General features: G+C 40.8%; 1 protein-coding gene across 5 annotated transcripts in view; it reads right to left on the bottom strand.

The window, feature by feature from the left end:
* The window catches only part of ENAH (ENAH, actin regulator), an 86,626-nt gene extending 62,023 nt beyond the window's left edge, over window positions 1-24,603 (bottom strand). For 4 of the 5 annotated variants that reach the window (XM_027659229.1, XM_027659232.1, XM_027659234.1 and 1 more), the window contains exon 1: window positions 24,378-24,603. In XM_027659229.1, coding sequence (XP_027515030.1) covers window positions 24,378-24,382 — 5 coding nt within the window. In that variant the 5' untranslated portion in view covers window positions 24,383-24,603. The remainder of the gene's footprint in view (window positions 1-24,377) is intronic. The other variant, XM_027659230.1, reaches the window with a different exon arrangement.
* Window positions 24,604-25,097: the final 494 nt, after the last annotated feature.

The raw sequence follows: 25,097 nt of genomic DNA, 5'->3' as shown, positions 1-25,097 counted from the left end.
GTGCCGGTTTTATCGCCTTCAGATCAGCAGGCTGCTGTCTCAGAAGGTACGGAGTAAGAATCAATCAGCCAAATGAATCTGGCTCAGATGTTCCCAGACCATGGCTCCGGTCCCATGTCTGAGAAACACCCAAGGAGCATGCATAACTTTATTAGGATCTGAAGCTACTCAGCTAATTTGCAATTACAGCACCAGCTGGTGGCCCAAAACACCATGCTGTGTTATTTGAGCCTCTCAATATCCATGGCACTAAAAAAACCCGATGCCTACACTATCCCAACTTCCTTCAACATTCAAGAGACAAAGTAATATGCAGGAAATCAACTGAGCAAGGATCTAAACACTCACATTTACAACAGTAGTTTGGGAAATGAAAAACTTTTCTCGGAATTCAGAGTGTCTCATCAACATAAATGAGACACAGCTTAGAAGTGTTCTTACTGTTTTCTCTCACACTTCTCCAAGTGATTTGTACTTTGGCTTATCTGCCCAGGATAAACAGTCCCTCAAATGCACTAGCATCTAGAAATGATCCTGGTAAATTATGAGTAGACATCTGATTAATTCTGAGTCTCAGGACAACAAATTACAGAACAAGCACGAATGTTCTGCCTCCTTAGATAGAGATACACCAAGGACTTTCAGGGTTGATGACAGAGACAACCCCTTCCTCCCAAAAATGAGGCAGTACCTGCATAATAATGGTTCTCATTTAGTGTTTCCCATACACTGATAGAGTGACTAAAAGGTCAGCATCAGGTGTTATCTGTTTTTGTCATTTCTGGAACCCATTAGACTTTAGCAATAACTTTTCTTAACATGAAACAAAATGAAACCAATCCCTAAACAGTCTAGAAACAGACTCTTGTCTGTTCCCAACAATTTTTAATATAGTAAAATCGATAATTTTGGGGTTAGTATTTTTCTACTTAAGTTTCAGTTGTTTTAATTATTTAGGTGCCTGGTCAACTTATTCTACTGTGATTACTCTAACAGTATTTGTTCCAGCTAATAAGAATATGCAAGTTTTTTGGTTAAACAGTCTGGATCTTTATCTGCTGTTTTGCAAAATTCTGGATTACAGGTGGTTTCAAAAAACTCCTGAGCATGTATAGCTTTTCTTCACATTTAGTGCACAATCAACTTGCTATATAGAGCATCTCTCTTACAAGGAAGGGCTGAGGGAGTTGGGCCTGTTCAGCCTTGAGAAGATACAACAGAGAGGACCTCATGAGTGTCTGTAAGTATCTGAGGGAGGGTGTTGAGAGGATGAATCCAGGCTCTTCTCAGCAGTGCCAATAGGACAAGAGGCAACAGGCAGAAACTGAAGCACAGGAATATGAGGAAGAACAACTTTACTGTGTGGGTGATCGAGCACTGGAACACATTGCCCAGAGATGTTGTGGAGTCTCCCTCACTGGGGATGCTCAAGAACCATTTGGATGCAATCCTGTGCCACGTGCTCTGGGATGACCCTGCTGGAGAAGGGAGGTTGACCCAGATGACAGAACGTGGTCTCTTACAACTTGCCTGTTCTTTGGAAATGATGTTGTACCCAGGTTGTTCTAGAAACCCAAGGATGTTTGCCACACATCCGCAAGTGCCTGGCAATTCCAACTACGGCAATTTATATCTGTTCACCATCTGACTCGAGGTCATGCCATCTCTGCAGTACAGCTGCAAAGCACACATGCATTAGCTTCTCAGATGCTGCAGTCCATATTTAAGCCTAATTTAACTTTAGTTATTAACTGCTTCAGATGTAGCAGCTAGGGGATAAGCTTCTGTCATAGCAATAAGTGACAACAAATGTGTGAGCAATCAGTCTTACCAATGTCCCCGAGAAAACTGGTATCAGTTGTCCTGTGTAATTCTACAGTGTCTGGATAAATTGTAACACCTTGTTACAACTCTGATAATTAGAGTCAATCAACTGAGCACTGAAGTCTGAACAACTATTAACTCGATCTTCCTAAAAACAATTTGAGCACTTTGGGATTGTTGTATTTGGTGTTAGCTCTGAAGTCAGTTGTTTGCTCTCCAAAGCTCCAGCCACTGCGAATGGCCTTTTATGCCAGGTGCATAAATATGTATAAAGGATGAAGAAGAAATGTGGAACCTTCTTTTTTGCTTTTTTTAATAGACTGATCTGAATATGTCTGCAAGAAAACAGAGAAAAAAAATTGTGTAGGAAAGTTTGCATGGATGTTCTTTGTCCTAGAATTAGGCTGGTGCTATCCATGCTCCTCTTTGTATATACAAAGTCACGTTTTTAGAAATAGCAGTTAATGAAAGCTTAGAGTTAAAACTTGAACATATCAGCAAATCCTGTTTTTGAAAGTTTTGACTTCAGCATATATTGAGAGGTTATATTTTTAACAAACTGGATTTAAAAAACCTGTCAGATGGAACACAAGGTTTGCAGAATAACTCCACAAATTCCTTCTCTGTGCACGCCATTTGACTCACGGTGCAATCCCAAAGACAACAAGTCCCTGTTTTTTGCATACCAATTTTTAGCTTGATTCAGTCAACACATTGTCTGAGTTTGCATGACCATTGCTGTAATGTAATGTAAATAAAGTTCTCTTTCCTCAAACTTTTAGAAGTACTTCAAATAACTTTTGGTATCGTAACATCACTTATTGTTCTAAAGCAGTCTCCAGTCTTGAAAACTATACAACTTTGGTAGGGAAAACCCCACCCTACAAAGCCCCACATTCTTCATTCTGAGGCTGTTTAAAACAGCTTTCCATCAAGTCCTATACCTTAAACAAAGAGCTGCACTCAGTTTCTGATGTCTCTGAAGATTCTTTAGGACCAGAAACTAAAGCATGAATTTCTACCACTGTACCACATTTTGCAGAGTTTTAGGTGGTGCTACTGAAACCGTGGGTTACTGCAGAACCTGCTGAGGCCTCTGCTGGCAGCTGCATAAGAAGCCTGAGTGAGACACAGCACCTGTGACAAAAAGGTCCCTCCAGATCCCTTCTCTGGTCAGCAAAAAGGCTGCTGGATTCTTCCAAAGGAGAACTGCAATACACCAGCCCTTCCTCTGAAGAGAAAGCCATAGCATTAAATTAATATGTCCTGTAATATTAGTACTGTACCCTAAATTTAGTTTACTTGATGCAGCCTAGATTTAACTCACCTAAAATCTCTGTACTTACATTTAACTAACAATCCCACCATTTTGATTTCTATTGGAAAAATATTTCTTCTTGCTCAATACGTTATGTTCAGTTTGTTTTCTGTACACCTATGCAGAACTGCAACAGCCAAAAATGCTGTTCTCTGCAAAATTAATGCAGCAATGACAGCCAGAATCATGTCCACCCTTCAACAATATTCAATTTCGGGTACTCCAGTGATAAAACTTAAACAAATTGTTCAATTATAAAACAGGTGGCTATAAACAAGTTTTCATTACCAATTTGCTGTCACTACAATTTTAGGAGGAATCCAAATTTACTGCAGTATTTTTGTATTTTAATCTAGGTTATGGTATTATGTATCTATGAAAGCAGTTAGCAGAAAAAGCATTCATTTGTTTTAAAAATCCAAACAAATATTGAACACCTTTTCAGTCAAAAAGTTCCATTTCCCAGGACAAAAAAAAAAAAAAAAAAGCATGTGAGAAGAAGTTATGTTTGAAACACCTAAATATACTCTGATTTTCACAGCTAGTTGTCTGCAAAAATACTGCAGAGAAACAAAATAGTTAATATAAAGTTGGGCCTCTTAACTGGATAAAATTAGTAAATGAATTAAGTTCACACCTGCTTTTAAGGGAAACAAAAGGCAGAGGTTTTCTGTATTAGTAGAGTTCTCCACCTTAAAATGGGAGCTCTATGCAAGTTATTTGCAAAGGCATCCCACTGTGGTCAGCATATATTCTCACTAGGTGCTACCCCTACACAATCCTAACACACAAGACAAATAAGGCCTTTCCTGCATCATTCACTGTTCCAAAACATCCAAAAGAACATAGTTTGGCCTAAATTTAAATTACGTAACCTCAGTTTCTTTCAACAGGAGCTTTACAAGTGTAAATAGAGGCAGCTTTTGGTCCTGACATGGGAACGTAATTGAATTTTGAATTAACTGGAACACAACCACATTCTCTTACATACAGCCACATTCACTCTGTACAGTTAGAAACTGTCAGACAAAAAAAAAAAATCAGAATTTTGCTGTAAGTAACTGTACCTTCTGAGTGTACACTACCTGTGAACTTTAATTTTAAACAGGGTTTCAGACTCCCCAGAACAAAATGGGAAGTTTTCTTACTCATCAGTTTCTTGCCTGTAATCCAATATTAGACTGTTAACATCTTCAATATCCAAAGCCCACAAAACTTCCACTTTTCATCACTGAAGAATTACTCCTACACCTGTTCATGATAATGGAGGATGTAAGAGAAATCAAGCCCAAAACCTTCATTAGTGTCAGATTAAGACTTAAAACATCCAGAAATTTTATGTGAAAATTCCCAGAGCAATCCTAACATTCACAATACACAAACTATGCCAACCCACGAATATAAGCAACAAGAATGTAAGAGCCTGGATACAACTTAAAAGAGGAGTCATTTCAAGCACTGCACTAGACCTTTAACTGTGATCTTATAGATGGTGGGGGTTTTTTCAGTCAATACATACTTACACTGAAAAACTCAAGTGTCAAGTAAAACACTTCTATCAAAGTCACAGTATATAGAGTGCTGCCACCATAACTATCTTCTGAGGTCACCGTGTTTTAGTTTTACAACTCTGGTAACAAGGAGACAGAGGAAAGGAATGTTGAAGAGCCAACCGATACTACTACTCCATAAAAATGTATTGACTTTTCTCCTGACTTACAAGGATGCTGTGAATTTAAAAACAACCTAATACTAGTATTCCTGCATTACATGCTCTAAACTTGCAAATTTAATATTCCCCTGTGTCATAGCATTTCCACTCTGGTTTTTGTGTTCTGTTCTCAACACAGTTACCTGGGTACAGTTAAAAAACTAAGGGAAAAAGAAAAAAGAGCAAAACTGACCCGTAATGAGCCAGGTACAGCAGCAGGACAGTGACCTGAAGCAATAGCTGCAAGGAAACCCTGTTCCTGCATAATGTAAATCATACACAGGAGCTGCACAAGTTTCAAGCTCTTCCCTCCAGTCATAAAAATTACGCAACATGTACTGCCTCTGTGCTAGACACACAAAGAATACTTTTATAGAAACAGTTCCACAAAAATATTACAAACTGCTAGAGCAATCACCAAAGTAACCTGTCAAAAAATTGTCAAAATGTTTAGAGAGATCTTTCCTTACTAGTGCAGACCTTTATTTGCTAAAAGGAATAAATTGGAAGGTGCTACTTGGATAGTCTAAAATCCTTCAGCTGTATATCCACTTAATCCACGCCAAGGAAAATTAACAATGCCCTTTTGGTCTTACAATAGCACAAAAAACATGATCACTCCTCCTTGTCACTTCATTTGCAAAGAAATATATTCACTGTACTGTATTGCATACCATAAACCAGGCTGCTTAACAGAAGCAGAACTCACAATGACAGGGCAAAGGGAAGCCAGTTGCCAAATCTGAGCTTCTGATTTGACTCAACATAAATCCCTACCACCCTAAAGGTTAAAAAGTTACATACAGACACAGTGAATTTCTGGACTTTGCTGTTACAGGAAGTTATGGATGCAGATAAGATCAGCAAGCTAAAAAGGAATTAGAAGAATTCACAGATAACAGGTTCTTAAAAAAAAAAAAATTAATAAAAGGAATCAATAGGCATGTTCCAAAACACCTTCAAACAGACAATGGATTCTAGGGTGCTGGCAGAGCGGGAGGAAAAGGGATTGCTAAGGGGCTGCTGGTGGTTTCTTCCAAGCAGCTTCTCCTATTGCTACTCTCCAAGACAGTGTATGGGACTGCATCAAACACTGGTCTGCCCTAGCAGGGCACTTCTCTGTTTTAATGCTACTCTAACACTGAAATCTCTCCCGCTCGCACAAACCCGAACTCTTTCCATGGGCAGGGAATCACAGAACTCTGAAATTTGTCTTGTTTAAATTATACATCCTGTTTTCTTTGTTTTGTTATCAAGGCAGTTAAATCTAAGATAGGAAGCAAAGTCTTTCAGATAAAGAGTCATTTTCTATTGTTTTAAGTAGTCAAAAGGAAGTCCCAGTTTAAATAAACAGCCACTCTGCCCAGGGATCACCACTGGGAAAATCTTGGCAAGCTTTCTTTTTTAATCTGGCATTAATTTTAGCTGTAACAGCTTTCAAATCTATTTGCATTATTTCATACTTAATCTATGGCTACACTACTTTTGATATATTTTTCTCTAATATTTCATAACAAACAGATCAACCTAAACCAAGGCCCTAAAAGGCCTGTTCTCTAGTCATCAGGCAACATGAGAAAAGCATTGCTCCATGCCCCTCTTACAGCATGCTATCAGATGGGAGAAATTGAGAAAGAAGAGACACCGAAGTACAATGCAGACTAAGATTGAATTTGAGACAACAAAAAGATCTGTGCACTCTGCAATGAATCTGAAGAGTTCAATATCCAAATTTTACACTGAGGAGAAAATAAAAGAGGATTATGATCACTTCTGCAACAGGCAACAGCAAAGAATCACATGTATGTGGGTTAGCGAGGCTGTTGTGTTTACAGGCTAGATGTGACAATGTTGTCCTCATTGCTATCACACACACAGTGTTTAATCTCTGCGGCAAGGAATTACCCAGGAAAAGCACTTGTGCTTCCAAGAGACTCTAAACTGAACAAGGAAGCTATACACAGTGAACTTTATAGGCTTCCAGAGATATACTGCCTGCAGCCTTCTGAAGAATTTAAAAAGCAAACCCAACCACATAAGTTATGATCTCCCACATCTCAGCTCCCCCACGGCTACTAAAAGGATGGGAAGTTTGCCAATACTATCACCCTTAACTACTCAAGACAGATACAGCAGTATCTAGCCAGACCTGCTGCAATGTCAAAGAAGAAAAACAACTCCTGCTCTTGCTTCAGCTGGAGAGCTAACAATAGATGCAGTGCATTCCATGGATCAAATAGAGCTGCAAATAATCCCAGCATATTTTGCCATGGTCACACGGAGTACACAGGCTGTCACTAAAGTTCTCCCCACACTGGGGAAATACTGGGGGAAGTCTTGGGGCTTCTACAGCCTGCAGTCACTTTTTGAAATGGCTTTTTACATTATTATCTCTGAGGATGAGCAAATAGATTCTAAAGTGGTTTGAGCTGACCCAGCCTTGCCTAAACCATAGTTCAAGACATTCTAAAGATAGGAAACAAAACCTCTCATTTTCAGACAAGAACCTATTTTACAAACACAGCATATAAAAAAAAAATTTAAATGTAAGCTAAATGTAGACTTGATACTTCAGCTGCCCAATCACAGAAAAAAATTTAGAGATCTTTACAGGAATAAAATCTTTTTTAAATGGCTTTAACTGACATTGCAAAATAACATTCCATTAACTTCAAAATTTTTAAGACAAGAATAATGGCAAAAAAGCAGATACAGGTTTAAATAAAAAAAATTATGATTCTGCTCTCATTTCCACAAAGTTCACAATGAACTACAATATTAGCAAGTGTTAGACATCACTTATCAGCATTTACTGAAGCTCAGACAAAGCACAGATCAGATAAGCTTTATAAACTACATCTATTTTGACCAAGCCTAATTAAATTCTAAAACCTTGTACTGAGCTAAGTTATTGGGGTAAATCACAGAAAATGAGAATGGCTATATGCATTACACAAGTTTGAAAACTCCATCAGTCAAGTCCTGTTCACCCTGTTATGTTTTTTTGGTAGCAGCTCCACAACCACTGGGCTACAAACCCAAGCTATAAAGATGGTCTTGTGGACATTCTCCCAATCATTCCATCTACAGGTATCTGTAACCCTACAACAATCACCCTTGGAAAGCACCCTTGACAGGTTAGCAGAAAGACACTGACTGCCAAGTAAAGGGAGAAACCATTTGTTTCATTAAGAATTCCAATGACAGAGGTTTAAAATGTAACTACCTGTTCCAGGTTTTCATTTGTGCCTTTGCTGGTCTCATTAGTTAAGATTAACAGTGGAGAGCAAAAAGCAGCACTCATTTTTGAAAGGAATGTGATGCTCCTGCTAGGAGAAATGGCCACTTACCTTGCACCTCTGGATTTTACTTAAAAGAGTAAGTTAAACTCTCTCTGTACATACATTCGCTAGAGCTGGATAAAAAGCTTGGGCACTCTCCCCACTTCCATTCTCCTTATGATCTGTTCTTCCATACTGTCTATGAAACATTTTAAGCCTAATTTCCAATAGGGAGTCAAGCAGCATGAAGTTACTTACCTAAACCTAAAGATGCTCAGCAGTGTACAGGAGATAAAAGAAACTCTATGAAAAGACCATAACTACAAACAGTGGCTTGTTGCAACACAAAAGGAAACTGAAAAGGCTTTTGCATTTTCAAGCTATTTTGCAGACAGAAGTGGCCATAGTGACACTTTTTAATGAAAATTCAGCTCGTTTCTAGAAGTAAATAATCCATGATTACCCGTTTAAGAGCTTATCCCCTAAGTGTACCAACTAGCTACACAGAAAATTAGTATTTAATAACACTGTCTAGCAGTATTTCCAACACTTTCAGGTTATTGTGAAACACAAATAAGCTGTGTACAAAGGAGGCAAAACCATCTGTCTTTTCAGGTAGTATTTTTACCAGGTGCAGAAGCCTTGAGTACTGCTAATTACATCTCAGCAAAATTAACTCTCATTGTACAGAACAATGCTTCTTCAATCAGAGATTTATTTTCATGTAAAACATTTTGTTTTAGAAAAACAATTGGCTTTACACTGTAGAATAACAGACTGACCACAGGTCACAAAATACTCTTGAATGCATTAGACTTCCTTCAAGGTTTCTAGACTATGTAGATTCCTGTTAGGACAATATAACTCATTCTGATGAAAACCTGGAGTTTCTCCTGAAAGCCAGAGCAAGTTTAAGATTCAGCACAGAACTCTGCTACAATCCACTGCAGCAAACAACAGCCTGGGTCTGACTGAAAGGATTTTATTCAGGCGCCTGCAACACCCCGGTACCACGGTAAGGGAATGAAACCTGAAGCATGCTGCAACTGTGTAGCTACAGCAAAATGAGTCTATGGTAAAAAGAGGGTTATTCCCACAAACCCAACCTCCTCCCCTCTCTTAGGTTATTATCAATAGGTTGTAGCCCAACATCTTGCCCCATAAACTGTTATATCCTGCTTGGATCCCAAGAGGGTAATCCTTCTCAACAACATACCCCCAAGCATTACCAAGGAAGCTGATACCATTCTCATTCTTTAAGCTTTAGTCTTTTCTCCATGATACTATCAGTGATACTAGCAACAGATTGCTCCATGCTGCTTTTTACAAAGCCCATGTTCTCAATTGAGTAAAAATCTGCAAGCTTCAACTACGACAGATGACTTTTTTCGGGTACTTTGTGTCTGCATTTACTATGTATCTTTTCCCTCTGAAAAGGGAAAAGAAAACTCTGAACGTCATGGCTACAAGCCTTGGTTTTCAGGAGACTGCAGTTGTTCGGCTTACGCTGAACAGATTCAATTCCAAGCTGAGGAGACACTCAGTAAAATTTCCCCTGAAATCATTACCACCATGTTTTCAGCTGGTGTTCAGAACCTCAGACCATGGAGGGATGTCAGTCAGGTTTGCAGAAGCCCACGGCTCAGTGTTACATCCAGAGCAGAGGTTCTGAACGGGACAGGAAGCAAGCTGTCAGGGTTATAAAGAACTTACGTTTAACTTCACTCCCAAGAAAAACACCAGTGAAAACCTGCTAAAAAATAACAAATACATCTTCAATGCTACTTATGAACTAATAATGTCAGATAAGTTTAGTTTCCTCTAGTTCTTCTGGAGTCTTCTTATCATAGAGAAGTAGCAGATACTGTAGTATGACTTCTAGTACAGGTTCTTGACAGAATTCACAGGACATTTTTGTAAGAGAGATATATACACAAAAATTGTTGTAAGGAGAGTGGAAAGGAGTTTTGAAAACCATATTCAGACACCAGCTATCATGCTACACTCAGAGAAATTATATGGAGTGCAGTTTTGCAATGCCTGTGCTGCAGCAGAACAATAAAGAGATGGAAGAATATGCTTGCTATCATCAGAGAGACAAAAACCCAGAAGAAGATGCAAGCAAGTAGGGTAAGAATTCTGAATAATACTGGCATACCAGAAAAGTGCTTGGAGAAAAAAAGTTCAGGTCTACATTTAGATATGTTCCAATGAACAGATGCAAATCAGTACATGACAAACAAGACAACAATCAGCCTCAGCTTCCAAATTATGTAGACCAAGTGTAGAACAACTGGCAGGATGTCTAAAAACAGACCACAGTGAGATATTAATGAAATTGGTGATTTTAATCTTGAAAAGACTTATGAGAAATGTGAAGCCTCATATACACTAGATGTAACTTTGGAGAGAATGAACTGTTCTGTACTGTCCACAGTTAGTGAGCATGGAAGTCTTAATATGCAGCAAGATTAAATCACATAGTGAGACAAACTCCAAACATAATTCAGAATGGAGTAAGTTTCCTGATAGGTGATACCATCTCAGATTAAAGATGCATTTAACTGACGTGCCCAAACTGCAGTCTACAGACCAGAGTCTGCAGGAAAAAGATCTGTCTGACCAGACTGGTCCCCGGCATCATTTTTCCTCAGACCCTACAAAGACACAGCCAGAGAACATGTACAGTTATTTTGAAAACCTGTCCCTCACTCCTCAGAGGGGTACTGCAACACCTCCTTCCTTAATAACCAGGCCTACATCTGCCATGTAGCCAAAACACATTACAGTGACCATTTCATCATCATTATAGACCAGTTGCACCTCTGAGTATCTAAAAGGAGTCACCGAAGAGGACTGTCCCATTATATAAGACAACACAGAGATCAACTTAGACCAATTTGAAGTATCTTCAGAAAAAGCCACCTGGTCTAACCTACACAAAACACTAGAACAACGAATTAAGTGTCCCAGTCCTATCTCAAAAACTGGCAGATAACTACTGATGGATCTTAGCTTGGTTGAAGTTAGCGATTCTGATTAAGTACAGTACAAGGAGACCATAGATTCCAGGACCTCGTGTTTCTGTCTGGTAAGCACACCTTGCCATAATCACAGTTTCAGCTTCCTGCATGTGCATGCTCTACTAATAAGACAAGAAGTACCAAAAGTTACAGTGATTTCAGGGAGAACACACGGCTGACAATCTAGCTGTTCCAAATCTATGTGTATTTCAAATATCATGGCACATTATGTTTGGCTTAGTATTTCAACTTTTAAAGAACACAAAAAGTTACGCTGTATTACGGTTAAAAAATAAGCTTCAAAGTTAAAAAAAATTACAAGAGTTAAGAACAACTAACAGTTCTGGCTGCTTATATATGAAGAAAGGAGTGACTTACAGTTGTAAAACCATTAAAAAGTCTTAGTTATATACTTACTCCTCTCACCCCTCCCACCTTTTTTCTCAGACTGCCTCTGACTTAGTATAGATGAACTGAGGAGTAAACGAACAGCTAGTAGGTTTCTTCATTATTCAATGTGTAGTGACGTTTTTTGCACATTAATCAAAACTGGTTCTGAATACCAAATTCAGTAGTTATTCGCAGTTTAAGCATAGTGTAATAAAACAGATCATTTGAGAGTTTTAACTTGAACATGTGTCTTTTTTAAGAAATAAGTAAAAGTTGGAAATTAAAGACTGGAAGTTGTTTCCTCCACTGGAGAGCTGAAGCACAACAACTGGGGCACCAAGTCTTCTGATGCTGATCATTTAATCCAAGATGATCTAGGGCCCCCTTTGTCTTTAGTGGCCATATAATGTTCTCTGTGCTTTAAAGGACAAAGATATATGCTGAATAATTTAATATTTTGACAGATTGGGCCCATAGACTTAAGTTAGTCAGCAAGATAACAAGTCAGGACACAGCTAATGAACACCACTGACAACTCTGAACAACTCAGCCAGCACCAAACGACAGAAATTCTCTGAAAAATAAAAAGCAGTCATTCTTGCAGAAAACACTGAGCTGAGTCCATGAAATCATCTTATCTTCAAGCAATCCCCTACCTCACTCATTAGAGACTTTCTAACCCCTGCAACAGAGAAAAACAACCTAAAACAAAAAGAAAAGCAACCTTCAAACCCCAATCTATTTCTTTCTGCAAAGTAGAATCCAGTCTCTATTGTAGGGGAGGAAAAAATAGCATATAATCATTCACATGCTTCGACATCCTTTTTAAGATAATTCTGCATATAGTATATGCATGCAGGTATTAAATAATGACCAAGAGCTAGCAGGCTGGTGTCACTGGTCACACATACATGAAGAATGTATTGATATTTTTTCAACCCCCAAACAGAACTCTGGACTACCAGTATCACAATTTATTTTCAATTTGGGGGGAAGATGACGGATATGAAAAGTTGACCATTTTGTTACAGCCCTGTTTATTGCACCACAGTACCTGAGCTTAACTTTTAAATGCTCTTTGCCCTACAATCAGTGTTTTTAGAACATCCACTTTCTACTTTGAGTTCCTTTAAGACTTACCCAAGTAGCCCACCAACAGACTACTTATAATTTAATCTCAAGTTTCCTGATTTCCCGTGTATATTCTAGAACTTCTCCATCTACATATTAAAATAAGTTCACGTCATTAAAGTTACAGATAGATCTGTTAACTTCACAACTAAATTACATTCTGCTACCTCCTTAAGAAGTAGAGACAGTTTTACAAATTCCTACTGTTTCCTGTGTCAAAAGATAAAATTAAAACAAGTCATCATAGCACTGAAAGCCACAAGCAGTTTACTCATTCCTACCAAACAGTTGTGAAACAGAAGCAAAGATTTCTCTTCCCAAAACAGAGAGCAAAAAGCCCCCAAGCATCCCCATCCATGTATTAAAATCATTTCTCTGTGACAGAGTTCAGGTTTGATCTCACCAAATGCCATAAGAATTTTTTAAGTTATATCAAGTTCTCTTTCTGTACACAGAGGAATGCTTTTTACTGGGTCTGCTTAAGAACAGGCACAGAACTCCCTCCATTGAGGTCTGAATTAGGCATCAGACTACAAGAAAGAAATTTGTATTACTAAAGGCTGTTTGCTCGATGATGCTTTATAGATTAGAGGTACCCCCTTGGCAAAACAAGCAAGAGTACAGTACTGAGAAGTGTTTTAAATCTTTCCGAACTTTATTCTTCCTTTTGATTTCTGCTTTAAGAAGCCACACATAAATACATTTACTACAGTACTTTAAAAACCAGCTACTTTCAAACCTACTTCAGACCGACAATTTAAAGAGATGGTAGACAATGGCATCTTTCACTTCTAAGAGCAGAAACAGTGGCAAGCATTTGACCTGCTAATTTTAGTTCCTAACTTAATTTCAGATAAGATTTTTGTAAACTGGCTTTCAAAATCCACAGAACTGCTTAAAATAAGATGGGTCATTACACAGGGTAAATATGATGGCATGTAAGACACAATGCATGCTTTCTAAAAGCACAGTATTACAAATCCCCAGCTTTCAAGTTGCTGTATTTCAGACATCTATACTGCATGACAGACTTTGAGGCAAAGATCAAATTATCATCCTTCTAGCTTTCAAATCATTTTTGTCTTCTTCTCTACTACAGAAGATTAACTAGATTATAAAATAATGCCTTACCAGATGTTGTCATTTGTCCATTATTTAATTACTGGTTCCAGAGCCATAGAGAATAATTTTCCCAAACACGCCCTAAGCATCTATTCTAGAATCCATCAAGAACAAATCTAAAGGGTTCAGATGCTGAGATTGGTTGGTTTTAGCACTGGGGGGGGGGGAACAGAAAGGTAGGGAGAGGAAGTATCAACATATTCAAATATCAAAGTTGATTCTAATAATTAAAAATTTACTGGACCTTTTGGTTGAAAGATTCATACAATGCCATCTGCATTCATTTTCTCAGCATCACACACAAAGGTTTTCAGAATTCACAGCCTAATATTTTTTCCCTCTAAGAAATTTCTCCCTTCTGAAGTGTTAACATGTTGCTTGGCAATACCAACCCACCACAGGGAAAGATAACCACCACCCCTTTTTGTCTGTGTGGAAGCCTGGTTGCGTTGCACAGGTGTCCCATGCAGCCGAAAACAAAGAAAGGCTCTGCAAGTGCACTGACGTCACCGCAGCTACAGCAAGCACCAGAATAGAAGCTCAAATATATACTTCATACTACAGTCCTACAGGAAGCCAGAACCATACCCTCCTGTTAAAGTATAAAATGAACGGGCAGAGATATGTGCCGGGAATACCAATTTAATATATCCTGTACTAAGTGACATTCTGTTTGTTGCATAGCAACAGGAATCTACTGCAGAAAAACAATATGGAACTTTTTTTTTTTTTACTTGCCAAGCCACAATTAACCCCAGTCTTCCTGAGAAACAGAAAATCCATGGCATAAAACTCTTACCCTTGTCACCAATCTACCTAAGATGCTATATCTAACACTCGCTCTGTTTTAAAGTGATTCTCTACATTTAAACAGCTGTAGGGTATGGTGCTGCCGAGAGAAAATTAACTGCTACAATGCATATGGCCAGCAGCATTTTAATTCTATAGTTATGACCAAGAAAAAGTTCTCAGACCATTCTTAAGTGTGAAACATTTTCATCATTTTATACAGTATTTCTGTCATACTATGTAAAAAAAAAAAATCAAGGCACGAAACTTCTAGAAGAAAAGCCTGTGGCTTTATTTCTAAATGGTTTTGCTTTGTTTTGCTTGGGGGACTGGGTTTGTTTTTAAAAAAAATAAAAATGAGCATCAACCCAAACTACGTTGAATTTAAGATCTGTTACGAATTCTGAAGATAAATTATATGTGGACACTTAAACTGTGTATCTCTTTGTGGGAAAGAAAGTTTTTTGTCAGACAGTATGAGCTGCATAAAATTTTTTCCTGTTCCCTGAAGAATAAGAAAATTACAATCACTCAGGTGGTTTGGAAATTGATACATCATAAGTTATATGAAAATATGCATCAACAAATTGGAGAGAATCCTCTCAGTTTTTAGGTTTTTTGCTGGTTTTTTAAACACCCTCTCCATTCCAACAAAAAAACATGGTCAGTTCCCTGAGAGTTACAACCAAAATATCTAATGACTGGGCTTTGGGATGAGTCCACTGCCTACACTTACCCCAATTGCAGACATACTTGAGGAGAGGGAGTTCTGTTCAATCCAGGAGGAAAAAATGGGAGATTTCGAATATATGGATGTTGAATACTGAGACTGCCACTACTCAAATCACCAAACCTGAAAGCATTCCTAACAGTTACACTGACAGACTTCATCCTAACAGCACTTACAAAATACATGCAATTTACTTAGAGGAACAAGTTAAGGAAAGACATTATGAAGGCTTTACTAAGAAGGTCTAGTTAACACAAAGCCATATACCATGGATGAACAAGGTAGTAAACACCTCCCAATTCAAAACAGCCAGAGATTTATCATACAGTCACTTCTCTTCCTCTTTATTCACAACTAGTGAGAGACAAAATGGACTGGATAGAAATCTGATACCTTATTGTAGGTGAAGATTGTGCATCAAGTATTGGAAAACCCAAACAAGCAAACACCTGCACAGGTAGCACACAGAGGTTAACAGAACGTATAAGGAACAGTGTTTTCTTTTTGTTGTTGAGGCAGGGAGCAGTGCAAGAGGAGAGGTTCCTTGTTTTGCAACCATCTGCCCTGAGAAAAGGATATATATGAATCTAAGGCAAGATATTCAGAGGACTCAGAACTGGCTTAACTGTACACTCCTCTATCGCGTGATGAGTAACTAGGGATTTCAACAGGGCAAAAATAAAATCCTACTATTAAGTATTATTAAGCATTAGTCACACCTAAAGATGCAACTCTTGCAGTGCAATACGCTATCTGCATCTTACAGATTTACTATACAGACCAAGACCATGTCACCACAAAAATAACAAAAATGAACTCTTGAAACAAGGCATTCCAAGCATTTTTCCCCCCCAGTGATCTCCAGTAGGTCAGATGCTTCAAAGGAAAATACATTGTCACGCTTTACACAGGAACAGTAACATTTGAGAAATATTTTCCCAGGTTTACCTTTTGACATTGCTCTCTGCAAAGCAATCTCCACATCCTTCATGCAGACATCATCTTTGCAGAGTAATACAAAAACAAGTGGCCATTTAAACAACATCCTACAGCTGCTAACCTGTTATAAAGCACCTAATTCCTTATTCCTTGAAATAAGAATTGGACCATATATTGCTACTAGGTCAGGCATCAAAACTATGAGTTATATATAAAAAATAACACAGTAACATTTACCTGTATCTGCAACGTGCCTGTGACAATCCACAGAGTACAAAACCTCCACATGGTGTCTCCAAACAATTGAGTAACTTTCTCAGGAACTCAGCACTTGGATGCCTGAAAGTTTGCCTGTGTCCTGTTCCCTGCCACTGCAGCAGTTGATCTAATAAAAGATAGTGCCTGTCCTTATAAAACCTTTGTCTTGTTTATATCCTTAGAGCAACACAGCTACAGCAACAAGTATTCATAACCTGCAAGGCAACCCTTGTGTTTATGTTATTGCCATCCATTTGTGGATTTAGCTACAGTTGGAAACAGTGGCAATTACAGGAACACAGAACTGTTCTTTCAGAGAGTAAGAAAGGCACATCAAATAATAAATACAAGAATACTCTTTGGTTTTTTGCCTTTATAGTACGACAAAGCAAGAGGTCTAAGACAACCTATTCCTCCAAACTTTAAGAAAAGACTACTCAAAGGTACTGCCAAAATACAAAATGAAGTCCCTGAACCCCGCAGGTCAGATCTCTTCACCTCACAACTTAGTTGCAAGATCAGATGTAAAGTGCAGCAGTAATCATTTTGGGGATAATTCATATATGATGCAGTTAACACAGTCCAGTAACCAAAGGCTACTGAACTCATCACAGTGCACTGTGGAAACTAGAACAGTATCACCACAGTCCTTGAGATTGCAGCACAAGATCTTTAAGGTGGAGAATTTGTATGATTTACTTCTTTCATGTGTTTGATGCTTCGGTCCTCTTCCTCAATCTCAAGTAAAAATTTTCATCCAAAAGCCACTACTGCACTTCCGCTCCTTAGCTAAAAACCACTGAAATGCTACAAAACCTCATCCTCATTTACTCTCCAAAACACTGAAGAAGCAACTGAAGTACTGGATTTAACTTCTGCTTAAGTTCAAATACTTAATAATTAAGTGCTCTAACCATTCAGATGCTCTTCCTTCTACTCATGATTAGACATGGATTCCCTTCTAGCTTTCCAAGACGGACCTCTCTCCTCAGCCTTGGTCAGAATAACACTGAACTGAGTAGGTAATATAGTGATTACTCTTGTTCTTTTACTGTTCTGCTAAATTCCAAGTTTTGAAACTTCTTCTGTTTTGAACTAGGCAGCTATTACAGCACACACCCACCTCACCTCACCTTCTTTACAGAATTTGCAGTAAGTTTAGATTTACATTGGAACTCAAGAAACAGAAGTTTGAAATTTGTAACAAAAAAAAACAAAGGAATGAGGGAATGTTTGAAACAAACCCCTTCCAATCATGTTTGTGCCTCAAAGTAGAGTTTACAGAGTTACTTCTGGCAGCACACCAGTCCAGCGAAGTAGCATTTTTGTATCACCCTCTGGAGTGCAATCAGTTTCCACTTCTTTCCCTCATACATCACCTGGTGTCAGCACCTTTCTTCACCATAATTTAAAAAAAAAAAAAAAAAAGAGAGAAAAAGAAAAAAAACCCACACCAACCCACTCACTTAGCAAAGAGGCAGACTAGTTTTGCACTAAACTGAAATAGTTTTTACTATTCTTTCTTTATGTAAGACAGCTTCGCCTGGAGAATTTTCAACATGTGAAACTAAGAGCAGATTATTTTTTGCCTGAATATTTACTGTGTTTTCTTTTAATGAGCCTTGCCTAAAGATTACTCACAGAGACAACAGAATCTTACTTCAACTCCTCACATTTACTTGTGCATTGGTTCCCAAAATACGTGCTTAACACTTAGCAGTTCAACTGGAAAGACTAATCCAAAGTGGATTGACAATTCCTTTCACGTCACACTGAACAGTCCCCTTTTCTCCACCACACTAACATTTGGGCAGCAGACCCAGAAAGATGTCACATCACCTCCCCGGCAGCAGTTCCATAAGCCTCCCATAAGTGCCTACGGAACTATCACATTAGGACGAGCACATGCACAATGTTGTCAAAAGTTGGTAAGCACAGTACTCACGCTCTTTTTCGGAACCTTTTTAACATTAATCACGAAATAGCTACACTGAAGGATACTTGTAACAAGCGATAGCAGGAGAAAGGCTGAACAATTACTACAACAATTAATTAGGACTATCTGGAGTAAAACTCAATGTTTTCATCTACGGACCTGTCCTGGTACAGAGCATTTTCAAATCAGACTCAGTTACTTAGATGTATCTTATTTCACATGTTAGAAAATTTGAAAGTTAAAATAAGGTAGTGTAGCTATTTCTAAAAGGGGAAAAAGAGTCTGTATTTTAATCAACCGAAAAAGCTTTATACAAACTCTGTTCTTTTCCAGGTTTGTGAGAACAACATGGGAAATTAGGGTAGGAAGGGGACAGTAGGGACACAACACTGGCTCTTCACCTGGCAGATTTAAATACAGACAGACACAAAAGCAGCTTCCCTCCTTTATTCATTCCAAGAGAATCTAACACCCCAAGAACACAAGTAGTTTTATATGATTCCCAAGGACTGGCAGGGAAAGGCAGGCTGGGGAAGTGAGATAGGCATCACCAAAAATTACTTATATATTGAGGTAGCTCAACAAGGCTTGTGTGACTTCTGTCACCACTACATTTAATTTTAGCTACTACTAAAAGTCAAATTTTTTGGAATCGAACATAAAAAGCGCATATCTTCTGCTTTCTCTCAACACTACAGCACTCTCAAAACCTAAACATGTCTGGATGCCTAAAGAGCTGGCACACGTACTTCTACACTGCTGAGTGGAAGCAGGCATGAACTGTCAAAAGCAATTCTAGATGAAAGGTCAAAGTAAAGAAGGGAATAATACCTGTTTCACAAAATTCATTTGCTCTCTAGTAATGAAAGCAAATGACTCCATCCAGTGGTTCAATAACCTACTTCTGCCACAGTTCCGCATGAAATGCCCTGGCATGGCAAGAAGCAGTCCCCATTACAAAGTATTTCCAATCACATGCCTAAGGCAGCGCCGAGAGACGTCACTTGGGGCAAAGCATTCGCTGAAACAGGTGCTGGGAGAGAAAAATTGTTCTCCTTTTTATGGAAGCGTAGAAAAAAGGCTTTTACGCTATAGTGGCCTGAAGTGGGACACCAACTCACTCAGTCCTGTTGTCTGACCTCCAACAAAAAACATGAAACTCTGAATCAGAGTCAAGAAAAAACTTGTACGTGCCCTTCCAGTGAGCATTCCTGAATTATATGCACTCCCAGACTGTTTCTAATTTTCAGAGGCTGACAACATAATTGCTAAGATGGTCACAAATAGCTTCTTCTAAAAAAATTGTATTCTGATTCCTGCACTCTCCATTCACACGGTAATTTTTTAAAGACTTATACTTTTACTATCAAAATAGTTCACTTAACTATCCAGAGGCCCCGAGGGTAAAACAGCTGTCAGATTCCATATCAGGTGGGCAGAAACAACCTGTAAAAAAATTACTTGCAACTCTCACAAATAAAGTGCAAGCTAAAGACTGCAGACAAATGACTCAGTCCATCTGTTAGTTTACTTAAGAAAAAGGAAAGTAACCTGAATTCTTGTATCCACCTGAAAAAAACCTGCCTACACCACCAATTTTTCTCATGAGATACAAGCAATTTTAGGAACTGTATTAGTTGCAGTTATGCGTATCCAGCCTAATTTAACTGCCTGCTTGCACTTCCAACATTTTGTCAAATATTTCTCAACTAAATTAAGCTTTCTACTTCAAATACACTATTCAGGCTATTATTAAAACTAAAGTGAAGGCATGATTCCAAAGCCTTACCTTACATATCAATGCACATAGTAACTTAACGTCACCATCAAAATTAATGGCTTTGCTGCTGTGTATTTTGCTACCTTAAATAAGTGTAGCTATTGCAGTATATTGAACTGTACTACGGGCACTAATAATGTTCTTGTATACCCACCTTCCTGGAAACCCTAGGAAACGTGTGTGGGTTCCTTGAAGAATTCCTAGTCCTAATGAAGGTACACGTTTTGTTACTGCTGCTGTGGGCTTTCACTCAGTAAACAGTGAGTATGGTATTAGTTTTCTTAGCACAACATTTAAAATATAATGAGGGCTTACCAATCCAGGCACAAAATAAGCTGACTTTCAAATAATAGCATGAACTACCTTCTAAAGCAACATACCTGAGCAGAAAAGCTGTTGAATGGAAGTAAACAGAAATTTTAATATGGTTTAGAGATCACAAATTTAGCTAACTTTTTACCTCGAAAATATCAGGATATGACATGATTTTCTAGAAAGGCACAATCTATAATAGCTGTTTGCCTTATCTAAACATGGAATGAAATTCACATATATACATAATAGCCCATCACAAACAAAGCATTATACTGAGCTCTGAAAACACCAGAATTTAAAATTCCTTGAAAATACGGTTTCTTTCTCAGTTCCTGCAACTTGGGTAATGAAACCTAACTAAGCAGTCTGCTTTCTGACTAGCACACTAATGAAAAACAATTCTTTCCCACACAAAGAAATGGATGTAGTAATCCCAAGAGAAGGTTGTACAGTTTGATTTTTAAAAAGTCAGTATCTTGGAAAGCTCATTTATTTTTATTGGAGTTAACATTCAAAATGTGCTTGATACAAAAAAAAAAAAAAATAAAATTAAGATAATACAGTTAACCTTCACCGTAGAATCCCAGCCCTAGCAGTAGAGTTATGTTTATCAGCTCCTGTAATACAGGCTTCAGCATATGCTACAATAAAAGTCCGTTCACACATATTCTTCTTGTACAAATACGATGGCAAGTCATGCTATTACTAGAACCAGGGCACCAAATTGTGCTGCTACCTCGATCTTTACCACCTTTTCCCCCCACCACATTCCAGTCAGCTAGTGAACAGAAACCTCACTGAATATGCTGATTCCTGGATACCTATTATATTATAAGTGCATTCAGGAAACTGAATTAGGAGGAGTACTTAGGTCAGCTAACCCCAGTACAAAGAGAGCAACAGGTGTTCATAGGAATCAGCTGTTTACCTAAGGCAGGAGAGAGAGAGACACACAAGACCTATTCAAGCTGGCTCCTGATCCAAGTAACCTCATACTTAGGCGAGACCATTTAACTGGGATATTTAATATTCAAAGTTTATCAGCAACCTAAAACCCCTAACAGATGTTACTCAAATAGCATATCATTTCAATTTGAACACAAAGCAGACTTCTGCAAGAATTAATTCTTGTGTACCGCTGATGTTTGCATCTTACGGAATAGTTGATTATTTTATAATTCCAAGATGCTCTTCACAATGATGATTAGTTTTATTTGAAATAAGGAAAAACCAATTTGTTTTTCAGTAACTGACCGGCTAGTCACGCAGACAACGTGCGAGACCTTAACACAAAATCATCAGAATTAGATCAGGCTCAGGATGGCTCAAGAACACACAAATATATATCAAATATATATATATATGTGTGTGCCAAAGGACAGAATAGAAACTGAGGGTGTTTTCCCCCCACACACCCCCGCTTATCTACTTCTTTTTGTACTCTTTGGAGCACCAACTGCATACTTACCTGCCTGACAGCAATGGCAGAATGCAGTTTATGCATTCCAGGAGACCATCAGTATATGTGCCAAAAGTATGTTTTCAGTATTAACTGCTAAGATTTAACACTACCTGCAAACAGAGGAGCTGCAGATGAAACGCTGGACACTTGTGCCACCTACCCTGTCACTCCTCCCCCGTCTCAACTTGCCTTGACCAGCAAATACACCTCAAAAGACATTGCCTGAACAAAATCCAGTATGAAGATACTGTTTAAACATGTTTCAGAAATATACCGTCAATCGTAGTCTAAACAAGTCCAAAGAGAGAGCATGTACTGAAAGCTTGCCATTGTACTGGAGTCAGACCAATTAAACAAAACTGAGTGAATTTAATAGTGCCTCTATAGAGAGAATACTTCTTTAACCACATCATTTTCTTAGCCTGTGCAGTTTAATTGGTACAGCTTGCTTCTTTTTTTCCAAAGCCTTGGAACTGAGCGCTCTTGAAGTCAGATTTCTTTGAAATACCCCAAGACCACTCAGAGCGACCCTCCAACTTGCAACCACGTTTCCCTCTTACCACCTTAACGTATACACACACGAGCAGGTAGAAAGTTTCAGACCTGTAATATATTCATTTACCTACATTTATTAACTGCTTCAAGTCAACTATTCAAAGCTCTAAATAAGCAACCTAAGGGTAGGTTCAACTCAGACACTTTCCTGTTATGCTGGTTAAGAGAAATACTTGTGCTCTCTCCAAGCTGGCAGAAGTCCTAGCACACATACAGTTACATCAGTGAACGAGCAGTCTTGCTGGTATAGCTCACTTCACTCAGCATCACCCGCACAATTCAAGTGCTTTTTGCCAGCAAGAAACCCAGATTTATACGGGGCTTCCCAAGAAATTTATGCCAAGTCCTGCTCGATTAACAGCATTTCATTGTGCTAAAGGCTGTCAAGATAATTAAAAAGAACACCTCTGTGTAAAGGATCTGGGTACGAGCTGCAGGTTTTCCAAGTTTTAACTTTTCATCTGCAGGGTATCTGACTTCTACATGAGCAATGTGAATAATCGAAAATAAATTATCACAAGACAAAGTAAAGCTTAAAATAACACAGGACATAAATACCTACATTTAACAAAGAAAACTAGAGGGAAATACAGGAACACAATTCTAAACAAAACAGCAGGGAGACTGTTCCCATGCTTCCCGCTGCAATGCTAGCCTTTCCATTGAAGGTGCACTGAAGGGGGAACCCTTACGGTTCAAAAAATTTGATTAGGATTTTCCCGTAATTTACAAGGAATTCAAATGGCTCATCAGTTTTATGCACCAGAGGAATTTGCCGACTTTGATCATGGAGATCTTGCGGACCTCTACTCTAAAGAACCTGACGACTTACGGTCATCTTTAAGACAAAGAAGGTTCATATCCAACTGCAAAGCAGACAATAACTTCCACGGGGGAAAAAAAAAAAAAAAAAAAAAAAGGAAGGCTCGAGTAACTCGTTTCCCCAGCTGTTCCAGCGAGGGACAGGCCTACAGGGAGCACGGCGTCCCCGAGCAGCCAGACCAGCGCTCGGCCACCGAGCCGCATTTCTCAGCGGGTCCTGCACCAATCCAGAAAGGAGATTATGGAAGCAGAACAGGCGCTAAAAGAGAGCTGGGGGGGGGGGGGGGGACGGCGGGGGGGACGGGCCAGGGAGGCAGAAAATCGCCTTCAAATGAATGAGCCGGCGAGGAGCGGGAGTTCCCGGCGGGAAGGCGGCAGGCACCCACCTCCCTCCCGGCCACCCCCCGGCCCCGGCCGCGGCCACCTCTGTGTTTACATCCCAAACCTCCGAACGCGACACTCTCCCGGCTGCCGAGAGGGGGGTTCCCCCTCCCCCCTCGCCCCCCGGCGCCTCTTTATTGATTACCGAGGGAAAAGCCCAGCTGCTGCTGCAATGCAACACGCGCCGGGTAAGGCGGAGGGGAAGGGGGGAAGGAAAAAAAAAAAAAAAAAAAAACACCGGGAGAGAAAGAAAGGAGACGGGCGCCCGGGGCTCACGGCGTGCCCGGCCCGGAGGAGGCGCCGGAGCGGGGCCGCCCCCCGGTCCGGCCCGGGCCCCGCCGCCGCTCCCCGACCGCAACTTCGCCGCCGCCGCGGGGGGACGGGGACGGAGGGGCCGCCCTTCCCCCGCCGCCACTAACAATGGGCCCTTCCCCCACCGCGGGGCTCCCCTCGGCCCGGCCCCCTCCCCCGCCGCCAGCCGAGCCCCCCCCTCCTTCCCATTCTTATTCCTATTCCCGTTCCCGGCTGTGCGCGGTCCGAGGCGGGGGGCGCGGAGCATCCCCCCCACTCCCTTCCCCGCCCGCCGCCCGCTCCGGGGCCGGCCGCTCACCTCATGGTGCTGCCCGCGGTCGGGGAGCCGCTCCCGCTGCCTCGCTCGCCGCGCTGTGTCCCCCGCTCCGCCCCGCTCCTCGCCGCGTCCCCGCACAGCGAGACCCCCGGAGAGCGAGAGCCGACCCCCGCCCGGCAGCGCCGCCCGCCCGCCCGCTCCGCCGCTCCCTCCGCCGCCGGGCCGGGCCAGACCACCGCGGGGAGCCGGGGGTGGGAGGGGACGGCAGAGGTGGGGGAAAGGGGCGGGGAGGAGCGAACCACCGCGCGGGGAGGGCGGGGGGAGAGGAGGAGGAAGGGGAGGAGGAGGAGGAGGACGAGAACGGGAGGGGGGAGCGCGGGGGCGGCCGGAGACACCGGCGGGGCCGCGGGAGCGGCGGCGGGCGGGGGGCGCGGGGGGGCAGCGGCAGGAGGGAGGGAGGGAGGGCGGGAGGGCGGGAGGAAGGGGCGGGCGGCGGAGGCCGCGCCCACCGCCGCGCTGTGCCCGGGCGGCTCAATGGGGCTCGGCGTCCCCGGCGCGGGGGCGGGCGGGGGTGGAGGGACGGGGCGGCCGCAGGTGAGGGAGCGCCGGCTCCTGGGGAGAACCATCGGCCCGCCCGCGGCGGCTCCTGCCCCGGCGGCCCCGGGAGTCGCCTCGGAGCGGAGGGGCGGGATGGGCTGCCGGAGAGCCGCGTCCTGGCCAGCGGAGCTCGGCGCCTCCCGGGGTGCGAGCGGCCCCATCCAT

The sequence above is a fragment of the Corapipo altera genome, unplaced genomic scaffold (genome assembly GCF_003945725.1).
Source record: "Corapipo altera isolate COAL_440 unplaced genomic scaffold, ASM394572v1 48, whole genome shotgun sequence".
Lineage (NCBI taxonomy): Eukaryota > Metazoa > Chordata > Aves > Passeriformes > Pipridae > Corapipo > Corapipo altera.
Note: the sequence above shows the minus strand (reverse complement) of the source record. Positions and strands in the feature narration are given on the sequence as shown.